The 15,273-nt window shown below is 35.5% G+C and overlaps 1 protein-coding gene across 2 annotated transcripts in view; it reads right to left on the minus strand.

Moving 5' to 3' along the window:
• Prx4 (Peroxiredoxin 4) overlaps positions 1-15,273 on the minus strand; it is a 33,520-nt gene that overhangs the window by 17,588 nt on the left and 659 nt on the right. For both annotated transcript variants that reach the window (XM_035359767.2, XM_035359766.2), the window contains exon 3: positions 15,064-15,181. In XM_035359767.2, coding sequence (XP_035215658.1) covers positions 15,064-15,181 — 118 coding nt within the window. The remainder of the gene's footprint in view (positions 1-15,063; positions 15,182-15,273) is intronic.

The raw sequence follows: 15,273 nt of genomic DNA on the forward strand, positions 1-15,273 counted from the left end.
TACAGGAACTCAGCTATTTGGATGTACTCTTTCATGCAGTAAAAGGCTCCACTAAGGAGGGTTGTATGCAAGGAAATACATAACTTATGTCCCTCTAATTCAAGACATGAAATGTGTCTGGTTGCAGTAGAACAGAGATCATCATAATTGGAATACCACACACTGAAGCCAAGTTCTTTTTACTGACAAGTCTCGTTTTCATTCGCAGAATGATTTCAGACATGTTTTAATTCCGAGGGAGCAGACCACATGCCATAAGCCTGAAAACATCATGAAACGATTGGATGTTAGAATCATGCTATGGGTGAGCATCATTTTGAATTACTACACTGACCTACACATTTTTATGCTGGAATATACAGAGATAAGATTTTTTATTGTCATATAAATTGTTTAAAGGTGCAAACAGTAATAACTTGGTACAATCAGATGATAATATTGTTGCGTAGATGAAGGGATCATACAAATGAACAGGCAAGTACTCAAGTCTAAACTTGACTTTTTATTAACTCGAACTGAATGAAGAACTACTTATATACAGCTGGTGAACATGCTGGAACATTCCACTCAAAATGTTTTGGAAGAATAAGAAGGAAATTTACATAAATAACATAACATTAACTAGAAGGAAATTTACATGAAAACCAATTATCAGGCATCTTCCCGTTGATGGGTTTTGAACCCGGGACCTTCAGGTTTTGAGTCCTGCGTCTTCTCCGCTAAGCTACGAAAGAGCTACAAAAAGAGCAATTTTCGAACAGTTTACATTTTCCCTTTCTTAGGAAGAAGCAGCATCCTGCTGCAATCTGGTCTAGCTTCTGATTACCTGGAAATATAATTGGCTTTCTTTCATCGTCTAGTTGTACTTTTCGTTTTGGATCAAGATAGGGCTTCAATCTCAATACACGAACGATGTCTTTTGAATTCCGTAATTTCCTATTTTGTTCCATACTTTCTACTTCGTATGTCATGTCAGAGAGCTGTCGTGTTATTGGATACGGTCCAAAGTAAAGTCTTAGGAGCTTTTCAGATAACCTAACCTTTCGTACTGGAATGAAGACCCAGACTAAGTCTCCAATGTTGCAGCTGACAGGTCGATGCCTCTTGTCGTATCGGTGCTTGTCTATGATCTGCACTTTAAGAATATGGAGTTTTGCAAGCTGTCTAGCTTCTTCAGCTCTAGTGATCAGATGTTGCACATAACTATCATCGGAACCTTTGATACTGTATGGAAAAATTACGTTGAGAGGAGTCTGGATATCTCTGCCATAATTGAGAAAGAATGGGCTGAATCCCGTTGTGTCTTGTTTGGCTGAATGGTCTGAGGGTGGTATGCAGTTGTCAGAAGATGAGATGTCTTGCATAGACGAATTACTTCTTTAACAATAGTGGATAGAAAGTTGCATCCTCAGTCACTAATAATTTATTTGGGTCCATCATGCTTCAGTACAATTTCTTCAACTATAAACTTGGCAATTTTCGTGTCCTCAGTGGTTGGTATTGCCTTTGTGACTGTAAATCTGGTAAGGTAATCTGTGCAAACTATAATCCACCCGTTCTGATTTCGAGTAACAGGAAAGCATCCAAGTAGATCTATTCCAATTTTAGTACACAGTGTGTCAGGGGGGGTTTATTGGATGAAGCTGTCCTGGTGGACATTGTGGCGGCGATTTCCGTCTTTGGCATTCTTAGAAGTGTGATATATACCATGTGCTTCCATATAGCCCTGGCCAATGGTACTTCCTCCTTATTTGGTCGTATGTTTTAGCAAATCCAAGATGATCAGCAGTTGGAGCATCATGAAGACTTCTTAGAACCTTGCTACGAAGTTGCTTTGGTATCACCAAGAGCCATTGCTGTCCTATAGGATCATAGCTTCTTTTGCACAGTATACAATTTCTTATTTGATAATTTTGATATGTGTCACCTCTTTTCATAGTTGTAATCATGGATTTTAATCGTTTGTCCTTCTGCTGCTCTTTCCTGTAATCTACGATTGCCGCAAAGAAAGGGATGTCTTCATTGTTCTCAATTATTGGTTTTATAAGAGGCTTTCTTGATAGTGAATCTGCATCAGAGTCTTTGTGACCATTCTTGTAAACGATATTTATGTTGTATTCCTGCAACCTGATAGCCCACCGTGCAAGTCTTCTGGATGGATCCTTAACATTGGCCAGCCAACATAAAGGGTGGTGATCTGTGACTACTGTAAAGGGTCTTCAGTAGAGATATGGCCTGAATTTACTAATTGGCCAAATGACGACAAGGCATTCTTTTTCGGTGGTGGAATAGTTCCTTTCAGCTGCAGTAAGGGACCTGGATGCATAGGCCATTGGTCTTTCTTCGTCATCCTGTACCTGAACCAGTACTGCACCAATGGCCATAGCCACTAGCATCAGAATGTATCCTGTTTTCCGCGCATGGGATAATTACAGAAACAAATGCAGAATTACAGAAACAAACAATAGATAATATGCCTTAATGCATTGGTTAGCATAAGTTGAGTTTGGCAGCAGGAAATACTGGAATATAAGAAGTTGGATGACTTAAAGCATTATCAACGAACAGGTTAATAATGCTTTAAGTCATCATCAATTGGTTGAATTTGGTTCTAGTCTTTTAAATCAGCCAGGCAGTCCAAAGCATCATCGATGTGAGGTAATGGATAGACGTTTCTTTTAGTTACCTTGTTTAGTTTTCTGTAATCGACACAAAAACGCCATTCACCATTTTTCTTCTTCACAAGCATGACTGGAGATGACCATGGACTGTCTGATGGTTGTATCACGTCTTCTTTTAGCATTTGTTGTACTTCGTCTGCAATCACACGCCTCTCAGTGACTGACACACGGATGGCCTTTGTTTGATTGGTGCACTGTCACCTGTATCAATCTTATGCTTCACCGCATTGCATCGGGATTTTTTTTGCAATACTAATTTTTGTGTAAAAAATGCCACTAAATTAATCTAGTAGACTCAACAGCTCTCTTTCTCAGCATTGGTCAAATCAGTATCAAAAATTTCTTTTAAGTTTTCTTGAGATAACCTTTTCCTGGACCTATGTTCCTTGCAACCCTTTGGAGCCTGACCACTTAGAAAGCAAACAACGTTGTTTTTTTATGGTCGTTAAACAGCCTACATTCATCCCTTTCAGTATCAGTTGGGTTCGTCGAGAACAATTAGTTACCCATAATTTACCACAACCATCCTCTATAGTGACAATTGAAGCTGGTATCGATATTTTTTTCGCACATCAGAAATCTACTTCCAACAATTCATATTGTTGGAAGTAGAATTCAGGGCACATATTCGCCTTGTGGTGTTTGCTTCAATTACATAATCGGTTGCGGCAAACAAGGAGGGCTCTGACTTATTTATATATTCATTGTCTAATCGATAACAGCATTAGTGGCATGGAAAAAGTTCCACCCAAGTATAATTTGATGACTACATTCAGGAAACAAGAGGAATTCAAACGGCTTCCGAGTCCCATTCAAATCAACTTTTAATACACAGCATCCCGAGGCGGCTACAGGTTTACCACAAGCAGTTTTCAATACAGGTCCATTCTCAGTAAACACGGGAGCATTCAGCTTTCGACGTAACTCTTCGGATATGATGCAATAATCGGCACCAAATCAACAAGGGCTTTCACACACTGTCCGTTCACGGTGATAAAAGTGGTTTATTTATTTATTTATTTATTTTTTACTTGGCTGTGGTGTACGTCGGAGGATTTCCTTCAACTGTGGCCTCACTTCCTGTACAGGTTGCCTGAGCTAGTTTACCTCATTGGTTCGACGTGGGGAATGGCTGGAGCAGCGTACTAGTGACTGCAATTGAGAGAGTGTTGCGGATAAGGTGAACAGCTCCTTATTTGGGAAGAACAAGGTTGTGCATATTCGTCGTCGAAGCTGTATGTAGATTCACTATCCCTGCCCCATCAAGGGTTGGGCCATTTGCATTTTCAAATATCTGACGTCTCTCCATACAGTACCTCAGAACATGTCCTGGGCATCCGCAATGAAAACAGAGAGGCACATTATCGTCAGTTCTCCACAGATCTGTCCTACACTGTGGAGTAGTTCTCCGGTTGGCTTCATGTCTTGGCTGCAACCTAACTGGAAGTGAATGTTGGGTAGTGTTTTTGCTTCTTCCTGCTCCCCTGAGTAATACCTGGCGCCTCCACCAAACTGTCGTGTAGATGAAGGGATCGTACAAATGAACAGGCAAGTACTCAAGTCTAAACTCAAGACTTTTTATTAACTCAAACTGAATGAAGAACTATTTATATACAGCTGGTGAACATGCTGAAACATTCCACACTCAAAATGTTCTGGAAGAATAAGAAGGAAATTTACATAAATAAGATAACATTAACAAGAAGGAAATTTACATAAAAACCAATTATCAGGCATCTTGCCTTTGATGGGTTTCGAACCCAAGACCTCCGGGTTTTGAGTCCTGCGTCTTCTCCACTAAGCTATGAGGAGCTCGGTCAAAAAGAGCAATTTTCGTTACAATATTCATCTCCATTGCGTTACACCAGTCACTGGTCATCTTGATGGTAAAGGAATCCAACAGATGGAGTGACCCATATGTTTTCTGGATTTAATTTCTGTGGAATTTCTAATAGATTGTTTATCTTCTCATCAGTTTTATTGATCACTTGCTGAATTTTCTGCTGCAAATAATAAGCTTCAATAGATAATATGCCTTAATGCATTGATTAGCATAAGTTGAGTTTGGCAGCAGGAAATACTAGAATATAAGAAGTTGAATGACTTAAAGCATTATCAACGAACAGGTTAATAATGCTTTAAGTCATCATCAATTGGTTGAATTTGGTTCTAGTCTTTTAAATCTGTAGAAGCCTCTAACAGAATGGTAAACCAGTTAAAAATTTTTTATAGTTATTCAAGATTTTTTTTTTGACCGACTCCCAAATTACTGGTAAAGATCACTTTGAAATTCTCTTCAGTGCTTTTGAGGCTCTGTAATGATATACAAGCAGCGATTTAAATTTAGAATCTCCATTAGCGTTACCACCCAGTAAAGGTGTTAAACAATCTTTTGCAGCTTTAAATCCTAAAACAACACAGCAATACTAATACCATGTGCTATTCTGGAAAATCTAGTACTACCATGTAATACTAAAACAATGTGGGGTCTTACTGCATAGTAAAAATTTTATCTGTTATCCTCAAATCTGATTGTATATGTATGTACGAGTTATAAATACCAACTTTAAGAAGTTTTGGATTACATTCTAGAATACTTTTTCATGAAAATCAGTTCAGAGCTTCAAATAAAACATCAACTTCGATTTATCAATTTTAACCAAAACCTAACATGCTGTCACCACTGATGTAAAAGTCTTAAATACTGAACTTGAAAAGTTTTGAATTTTTATTTTTAATAGTTTTTCATACAAAACTGTTATGGGCTTCAAGTAAAGTACCACTTTCAGTCATCCAATTTTACCTCAAATCTAATCAACTCTTTATACAAATGAAGAAAGTTTAAATTCAGAAAATAGAAAATTTAGGAAGTTTAATATGAGAGTTATTATGGATTTAGAAACTGTCATACACATGCTCACAAACAAACATACATCATTCTAAAAATAGTAAAAACATGTTGTATGGACCCTAATTCATGCTTACTCACCATCGAATTTTTTTGACCAAAAACATTACTTGCCTTACCTATGCATATAAGTTGGTGAGAGGAGGAAAAAACAGCAGGTGTCCTGAAAAACCTATTTTTTCCCAACTAAGTGACATTCTTGCATGACACGTTCAAACGCCTAATGTCTAATGAGTCACACCATAATCAATGACAATTTATTAACCTTTTAACTGTCATGCCCGAAATAATCTCGGGCACAGCACTGGTATTCCAAAATGTCACGCCCGAATATTACTCGGGCTAATTTTTTTTGACTGCATCGTATTGTTATACCCGAATATATATCGTGAGAAGTTTATTTTGGCTTCAGTTCAATAGACGGCAGCATTTGACTGAAGGTTTCAAAGGATAGAGGTTAAAGTTCAAAGTGCGCGGCAATTTTTTTGATTTTTTGACTTTGAGGCAAACATTTCATTTTTGGAATAAAAAAAATTGACAATTTATGCACCCAAATCATCAAAATAACTTGACAGTTAAAAGGTTAATTAACATTAGCATGATCATACTTTTGCCCTTGAATGGCTGAGGAGGAGAGAGTTCACACTTCTTCGATTGATCTAAACAATAAGTGAAGCTTCAAAATAATAATAGTATTTACTGGAAGACAGATGCTGTTCATCATGGTTTTCTTTCATTGACATAGTTATGGAAAAGAGACAATAAATTAGATTCCAAAGAACTTCAGTTAATACAATACAAAGTTCGAAATCCGGACCTGTCGGGACTTTGGCGATTCCGGATATTGGATCATCAGTTTACATCTAGTAAAATGGAATGTAGATTGGTTGGTTGGTTGTTTTTTTTTAAATGGCACAAAACCTCGAGGGTTATTATGCGCCAGACAAATGGTGAGTAAAATTCAAGATGCATAAACAAGTATCAAGTGAATTGATGAAATACAGATGTAGGCATGGAGAAATAATGTCCAGGCAGAAATGACTGAAAAATGCTCTAACAACACGTAGAGCAGGATAAAATGTAGTTCAAATCATATGGTAAAAGGAGATGTCTTTTAAAAAACTTAGGTTGATGTGAGGGTTTCTTCCAATGAGATCTGTTAAGTTACCATTCGTAGAGTTAAAATAAAATTCCCGTTTCTGACTAAAAGCAGGACAGCAGGTTAAAATATGATCGACTGAAACGGGAATGTTGCAAGTGCCAAAAATAGGCTCATTGTCTCCTTTCAAGAGCTACTGATGTATCAGTATGCAATGATCAATTCATAAGCGAGTCAATAGTACATCCTCCTTCCGATTCCCTCTCGACTCCCAGTACTCCAAATTGGGTTTTACCTGCCTTAATTTGTTCAGAGTTTGGCATTCCCATAATTCTTGCCTCCCGAACAAGACCTTTGTTCTAATGTAATTCCGCATGCCTGTAAAAGGGACATAGTTTTCTGAGGTAATATCAGCAGATTTTGCTGCAATATCGGCAAGTTCACTGCCTTTGATGCCAGCGTGTCCAGGCACCCAGCAGTACACGATATAATAACCTGCGTTTCTCAAACGGAGGTGTGCCTTTAAAATTTCTAAGACCAAAGGGTGGCTGGTATTTTTATTTATTGATTCAAGAGGACTCAGAGAGTCGGAGTAGATGATGAACTTTCTGCTATTCTGTCTAGAGATAAAGATTAAGGCATTCAAAATGGCAAAAGTTTCCGCAGTAAAGACAGATGCAGCCTTATGAAGTTTACTACTCTTTATTTCTTTATCGCAAACAAAAGCTGCCCCGACGTGGTCATGATTCTTTGAGCCATCAGTAAAAATTGCTTTGTAATTAGAATAACTGCTTCTATGCTCTAGGAAAATTTGTTGGTAATGGATATCATTGGTACTGCTCTTCTTTAGTTCTCCAAAAATGTTCACTTCTTGCCAGGGAGCAATACCGAAAAGGTCAAAGCTTTTGGGATGTAGATCATTTAGGTTAAATTCTTCAATCAGTGAGTGAATACGAAGATCAAAAGGTGGGATACATGAAGGATGGGCATGGTAAAGACGCCAGTACTGATCACATATCATGAGTCAGACAGGATGTTCGGCCTGTGACATTACTTTATAATGAAGATCAATGGACAACTGCTTGCGTCTGAATTCTAAAGAAGGTTCAAAACAGATGACATATAAACATATAAAACACATAATTTGACATATAAACATATAAAACAAATACTTGAGAGACGTTCTGAAGGCTCCACAGCAAATCCGTAGCGCTTGATGGTGGATTGGATCCAATTTCAGGAGCACGGAAGGTCTTGCGGATCCGTAGATAACACAGCCATAGTCAAGTTTGGAACGGATTAAAGCTCTATAAATGCAGAGCATAGAACAACGTTCTGCTCCCCATGAGGTATTGGCCAGGACTTTCAGTATGTTGAGAGCTTTAGCACATTTTTTCTTTAGATTTAGGATATGCGGAAGGAAAGTAAGCTTTCTGTAAAAGATAACTCCTATGCTTCTGGCTCAACATGGATCAAAGAGCCGTTAAGATGCAGCTCTGGATCAAGATGTAGATTTCTTTTGCGACAGAAGTGCATGCAGACTGTCTTCTGGCTAGAAAATTTTTAACCATTGTTGTTGGACCACTTTATGATTCTATTTAGAGCAATTTGTAGTTGTCTCTCAATGTATCTCATATCTTGACCTTGACAATAGATCATCAGATCATCAACATACAGGGAACCGTGCACTGGTTGAGGAAGTTCTCTTAAAATGGAATTAATTTTCAGGCTGAAAAGAATGACACTGAGCACTGAACCTTGTGGTACACCTTCTTGTTGTACAAATACTTGAGAAAGCAACGAACCAATCTTGACTTGGAAAGTGCGGTCCTTCCAAAAGTTTTGAATAAAGATGGGTAGATTTTCTCGCAATCCAGTGCTGTAAAGGTCATGAAGAGTTCCATGCCGCTAAGTTCTATCGTACGCCTTTTCCATGTCAAAGAAGATAGAAACCACATGATTCCTTTTCACAAATGCATTGCGTACTGCAGTTTCTAAAAACAGGGCATTATCAAGTGAAGATCTTCCCTTACGGAAACCACCACTTTGGTGAGGCGATAGGCAATGATTAATCTCCAGATAATAGGTGAGACGGTGATTTACCATTTTTTTCCATAATCTTGCAAAGGGAGCTAGTGAGCGCGATGGGGCGATAATTTAAAGGATTTTTCGGGTCCTTGCGGGTTTTACTATAGGGATAACAAAGACCCTGCACCAAGCAGTAGGAAAAATTTCTTCCTTCCACATCTTATTATACAAAGCAAGAAGGACCACTAGAGATTCATAGGGCAGGTGCTTTATCATCAGATAACTTATGCCATCAGGACCAGGGCAAGTCCTATCAGTGCGAGATATTACATTTCTTAATTCAAACATGGTGAGATCTTTATTATAAGATTCTGCATTAGGATTTGAAAAGTAGATTTTAATCCTTTCCAAGTGCATCTTTGTGGGCAGAAACTCTTTTGAGTAATTGCTAGTGCCAGAGACAGCAGCAAATGTATCACCTAAAGCATCGGTTATTTCTTCGGCAAAACAACTGTATTTGGGGATAGATTTTGAATACCATTGATGGCAAGAAGAAATGTGCAGAAATGGTAATAAATGAATATGATATAACAAAAACTTTCTGTTGCAATAAAAATACTCCAATCAGCAATCACCTAACAGTTGGTAAAATCTTTTGTATAGTTTTGAACACAGAAAAATATCACGGTAAAAGTATATTTACGGGTAACCCTTAGCGATTTTTAATGGTACATGGATACCGAGTTTGTGCAATTCTTTAACTTGTTACAGTCAAAAGTCGTTAATCCGGACTCGTCGGGACTTCTGCGATTCCGGATTATAGATCATCAGTTTAAATCTGGTAAGATGGCATGCAGAAATTATAAAATTAAAAATATGAAACCGTAATTTATGAAATAAAGAACAATTATGATCTAAAGGGTATCAAAATTTACAAAAAGAAAAAGCTTAATATTTATTTGTTTACTTTATTAAACATTTCCTTCAATGCAAGTTGCTTTGTTTCATGTGATAATACTTTCTCTTTAATTCTATTAAACAGACATAATTTCTTGTTTAGTTACAAAGTTCCGCTGTTCAAGTCCTATAATTGCTGTGTTGAGAATACCGACTAATTTGTCAATCGAAATGTTTTCGTTTTCAATAACCTCTGGGTCACTTCACTATCGGAAGCGAATTATAATGACGAGGAACTTGATTTAAATCATATCAAAGACGGAGTATATCGAAATGAAATACTACACTTAGTACGGAATTATAAACCAAATAAAATAAAAACATCTGCTTTGAAGATAAGGATAGTGCTGACAGCGTGAAATTGATAAACAGATTTCGGATTTCAAAACATACTTTCGCTTTGTAGATACAAATTACATATTAGTAAATATATATTGGAAATTCTATTTGACATAATCTTTCTAATCTATCCTAATCTAATAATGACGTTTCTGCCCCCTTCCTCTGCCGCAGAGCAGCGTGAAATTGATAAACAGATTTCGGATTTCAAAACATACTTTCGCTTTGTAGTAAATATATATCGGAAATTCTATTTGACATAATCGAAAGTTCAAGCTTACTTTTATAAAATTGCTCTAACAGTCTGCAAAAAATAATAAGCCGGATCCAATTCGAAGATTAAGGAACAACGCAATCTGCAACATTAACTGAATTAGATAACTTTAGCTTAGCGTATAAACGCGCATGCGCACAAACATATTCGCAGCTGTAAGGGTCTTATGCGCTCTCGTAAACGCCTGTGCGCATGCGTGAACGCGACGCATGAGCAGAAAGTTTGTAGCTTTGAGGTCCGGATTATAGATCATTCCGGATTATGGGTGTCCGAATTAACGACTTTTGACTGTATTTTGTCTTTGTGCAGTGGCGATTGCCGCTATACAAAGACAAAATAACAAGTCAAAGAATTGCACAAACTTGGTATCCATGTACACATTTGACCTATTTCCACTTAAAAAAATCACAGAATTGCACAAACTTGGCATTGTGCACTCTCCTGACTTTATCCATGCACACGTCGACCTATTTTAACTTGAAAAAAATTTCAGAGAATTGCACAAACTTGGCACTGCACACTCGCCTGACTTTGTCCATGTACACATTGATATAATTTCACTTAAAAAGTCAAATTAGCACCCAAGTCGAGGTAAAAGTATATTTACGAAACATTCAACTACTCAGGTTATCATAAATGAAACAACAACTTGGCGATAAATGAAGCAAGAACTTTGCGGTAATACAAGGGGTACTGTTCAGTCTACTCTAACCAATATCGCTACCAATAGTGAAGAAAATGGCCAAGCGGTTTTAAAGAATGAAAAGATTTTGATTGACAGTTTAGTGGGAATTCTGGATATGTTAATTACCATTAACTGTTAATAACAAGACTCAAACGACAGAGCTTTGTAACTGAACAAATTATACACAACTCTAAATAAAAAGGAAGTATTACCAAACAAGACAAAGTAACTTAAACAATTTACATTGAAAGAAATGTTCAACGTAACAAATAAATATAGGTCTTTTGTGGTACATTTTGATTTCCTTAGGGTAATAAATGCTTCATTCTTTCACACGTAACTATTTCAGATTTTTAATTTTATAATTCGCACATGTCATTTTACTAGATAATCTCCTGATAATCTAGAAATTCCTGTAATCTGGAATCATCAAAGTCCATGATGATTCTGAATCTCAGACTTTCTACTATATAGTACAAAGTCTGTAATCCGGACCTCAAAGCTACAAACTTTATGCACATGCGTGTTTAATGTATAACGGATGATATACGCTAGGCTAAAATTATCTAAGGTATTTCAGTTAATGTTGCAGATTGCGCTGTTCCTTAATTTTCTAATTGGATCCGGCTTATTATTTTTTGCAGACTGTTAGAACAATTTTATAAAAATTAAACTTGAACTTTCGATTATGTCAAAAAGAGTTTCCGATTCTGGAGCTGCCAAAGGATCTACAAAGTGAAAGCATGTTTCGATGTCCATTAAACAAAAAGTGAAATTACTGCAAAAAATGGATAAAGGCCTATCTGTATCAAAATTATGCGAGAAGTACGGCAATGGAAAGTCCACTATATATGACACAAGGAACTTTTTGTAGAAACAACTTATATTGAAAGAAATGTTTAATACCCTTTAGATCATAATTGTTCTTTATTTCATAAGTTACGATTTCATATTCACCAAGACTGTACCCTATACTATACTAGGATTTTACCGAAAACTTTTTAATATCATACCTTAAAAAAGGAAAAAAAAATCTGAAAGTTTTCAGATTTTAAATTACGTCCAAAGGGGCATTTTTTTAACGTCTTGTGTGTTAACTTTATTTATTAAATATCATGTTCTTTGCACTTAAACCATAAAATTCAGTTCAACAGGAATGTCACAAAATAGTTTTAAAATGAGCATGTCTTTAGAATTTCCGATATACAGTTCCATGCGCTGGAGATAAAAAGGTTTTTTCCCCCAGTAAAGTGTTGCCGCTGCTCGCTTTTAAATTGTTGAGTTTGTTAATAAAAAATTCATTAAAGTTTTACAAAATATGAAATCGATAATACAACAAATTTCAAATCCGGGCTTTCTGATGCCCATATCTGCAGTAGGATTACATTATTCAAAATTGGATGGCTCTAGGTACCATTGTTTTAATTAAAATGCTAGAAACATACCTACATTTATGCAGATTCTTCGGCTGATCTTTAGAATATGGTAACTGGTAGTTTGGCGACATTTTGGAGGTGATAAAGGTCACTACCTGGGACTTTGGTAATAATGTGAGCAGTACTCAGTTCCGATTACGCATTATTTTGTGTGAGGGAAATGAGAGATCATGGGATATGTCATGCAATATTAATGGACGAATTACGGTTCTTTAATCGGAAAAGGGGGGAATTTGGAAAAATATCTGTGGCTGTATATTATTTTGTATTAAGCTTCATTGTGTGTTGTGTGAAGTAGGGTTGAATAATTTTGGGATTGTATGGCGCTGTCTAAAGTGAATTCTAGATTTTTAATGTGTTTGTGTGATAATTTAATGCGTAAGTGTATCCACCATGTAAGCAAGATTCTGAAGAAGATTAGGTAAGTTAGTATTTTTAATTATTTGAGGTTATTATTTTTATGCATTGTTCTAAATGTAAGGTGGAAGTAAAGTAATTTGGTAATATTGGGAAAATTGTTATTAGCAATGATTTAGTTTAAAGTAATTAGGATTGTAAGCTAATTTTTATTAATTTAATGTATGTGCTTATTTATATTTTAAGTAGTGTTTTTGAATTTAATTATATTTTAATTAAATGATAGTTATTTTGTGAATTTTATGTTTGTAGGAATTTGGTATACGTTTTAGTTGAAGTAAACGTGCATGGAAATAATGTAAATATTTGACACTAAGTATTTGTAATGTTTGCAGTATGAATTCGTTGGTGACGTTTATAATATAATAGATAATTTAGAGGTAAAAGTTTTTGGATATTTTATTTATTTGATACGTGGAAATGATATGGTGAAGAGTGTGCACAATGCCATTTCTCTGCAATTCTCGGATTTTTTTTTTTAAGTAAAAATAAGTCGACGTGTACATGGTTTAGTGATATTTTAATTAAATGATAGTTATTTTGTGAATTTTATGTTTGTAGGAATTTGGTATATGTTTTAGTTGAAGTAAACGTGCATGGAAAGAATTTAAATATTTGACACTAAGTATTTGTAATGCTTGCGGTATGAATTCGTTGGTGACGTTTATAATATAATAGATGATTTAGAGGTATAAGTTTTTGGATATTTTATTTATTTTATATGTGGAAATGTTCATATTTGGAAAGGGTATATACTTTTTCGCGATCAGGTAATTTCATATATGTTCTTTTTACCGGGTTTAAAGATTTAGAAAATTGTCATGTATTTTTGTGAAATTTTTCTAATTTATGAGAAAAAAGCAGTGTACATGGATATAGTGAAGAGTGTGCGCAATGCCATTTGTGTAATTCTGGGATGTTTTTTTAAGTAAAAATAAGTCGACGTGTACATGGTTTATGTGTATGTGTTATTTTGAAAAACGCGTAAGGAGTATGGTATTGTGCACTTTTTCCCAATTTTGCAGTGAATATTTGTCATTATTAAGCAGTTTTGTTAGATAAAATTTCTAGTATAAGTGTAATTTGGCTAGTAGATTGTTGGAAGAAGTGTTGAGTAAATAAAAAGAAAAGAAACATGTCTTTACTTCGTGAAGACAAAATGGCGGCGGGGAAAAAAATAGAGGGTTGCTGTAGGAGAGTTGGTCGCCAAATTTTCGCCAAAAAATCACCAAGTTACCATAATCTAAAGATCAACCGATTTTTCATTATTTAATTTCTTGAAATATAATACAGGGCAATAGCATTTGGTGGCAACGATTTGAAAAGTGATATGTCGTTTATAGAGTTTCAATATAAAATCGCAAAATGAAAACAATAGGCCTTCAGGGACAAAGCCCCTTCGGACTAAAAAATTAAAGGGTTAATCTTTGGATTATGGTAACTTAAAGATTTTTTGATGAAAATTTGGCGACCAACCCTGCTACAGCAACCTGCTAGTTTCTGTTTGGACGCCATTTTGTTTTCACGAAGTAAAGGCATTTGTTTTTTTAACTCAACATTTTTTTCCAACAATCTGCTAGCCGAATTACGCTTATACTAGAACTTTTATGGAACAAACGTGCTTAATCGTGACGAAGATTAGGTGCGAAATTGGGAGAAAGTGCAGAATCGCAAACTGCTTTTTAAGAATTGCACGTACACGGTATCCATGTACACGTCGACCTATTTTCACTTAAAAAAAATCCCAGAATTGCACAAAAAATGGCATTGCGCACACTCTTGACTTTATCCATCTACACTGCTAAAGTCCTAGCTAGTAACCTTTATCGCCTTACCAAAATGTCGCCAAACTACCTGTTACCATATTCCAAAGATTAGCCAATTAAAGTTAGCTCTTATTTGCAAACTTGATGATTTCTTTCAGCAGATATTTCTTCATATGTATATATTTACAAAATTTTAACAATCATATATAACATCATCAAAAATAAGAATTATATTATATTTTAAAGTAATTTTGTAACTCTACTACTGAACATAAATGGAGATAAAATTTTGGCTGGACGAACAATTATTAGATTGATATTGGTTTTATAGGATTTTAACATTTGTTAGCATTTTCTTATTGAAATGGAAATCTTATAAAATTTTGTTCAACTAATCAAGGTGGTTAAGGAAACAGCTATTTAATATTAATTCACTCACAAATATATAAATAAAGCAAATTAAGTACACTTACAAATCAAGAGGGTAAAAGAAAAATACAAGATATTTTCCTTTGAAATCCTTTAACTTTAGTTCCTTAAACTCGCCTTTCACAACAGCCGTGCTTTCCCATTCTGGTGCCGGCTTTGAAACTAATTCAAAAGCAAATAAATCTGTTAAGCTTTAAAAATGTGAATAATAAGAAAATTAATGTTTCTGAATTAAAGAGTGTACAAATAATTGT

The sequence above is a fragment of the Stegodyphus dumicola genome, chromosome 1 (assembly GCF_044657685.1).
Source record: "Stegodyphus dumicola isolate Sdum_Otavi_A_Nest chromosome 1, ASM4465768v1".
NCBI lineage: Eukaryota > Metazoa > Arthropoda > Arachnida > Araneae > Eresidae > Stegodyphus > Stegodyphus dumicola.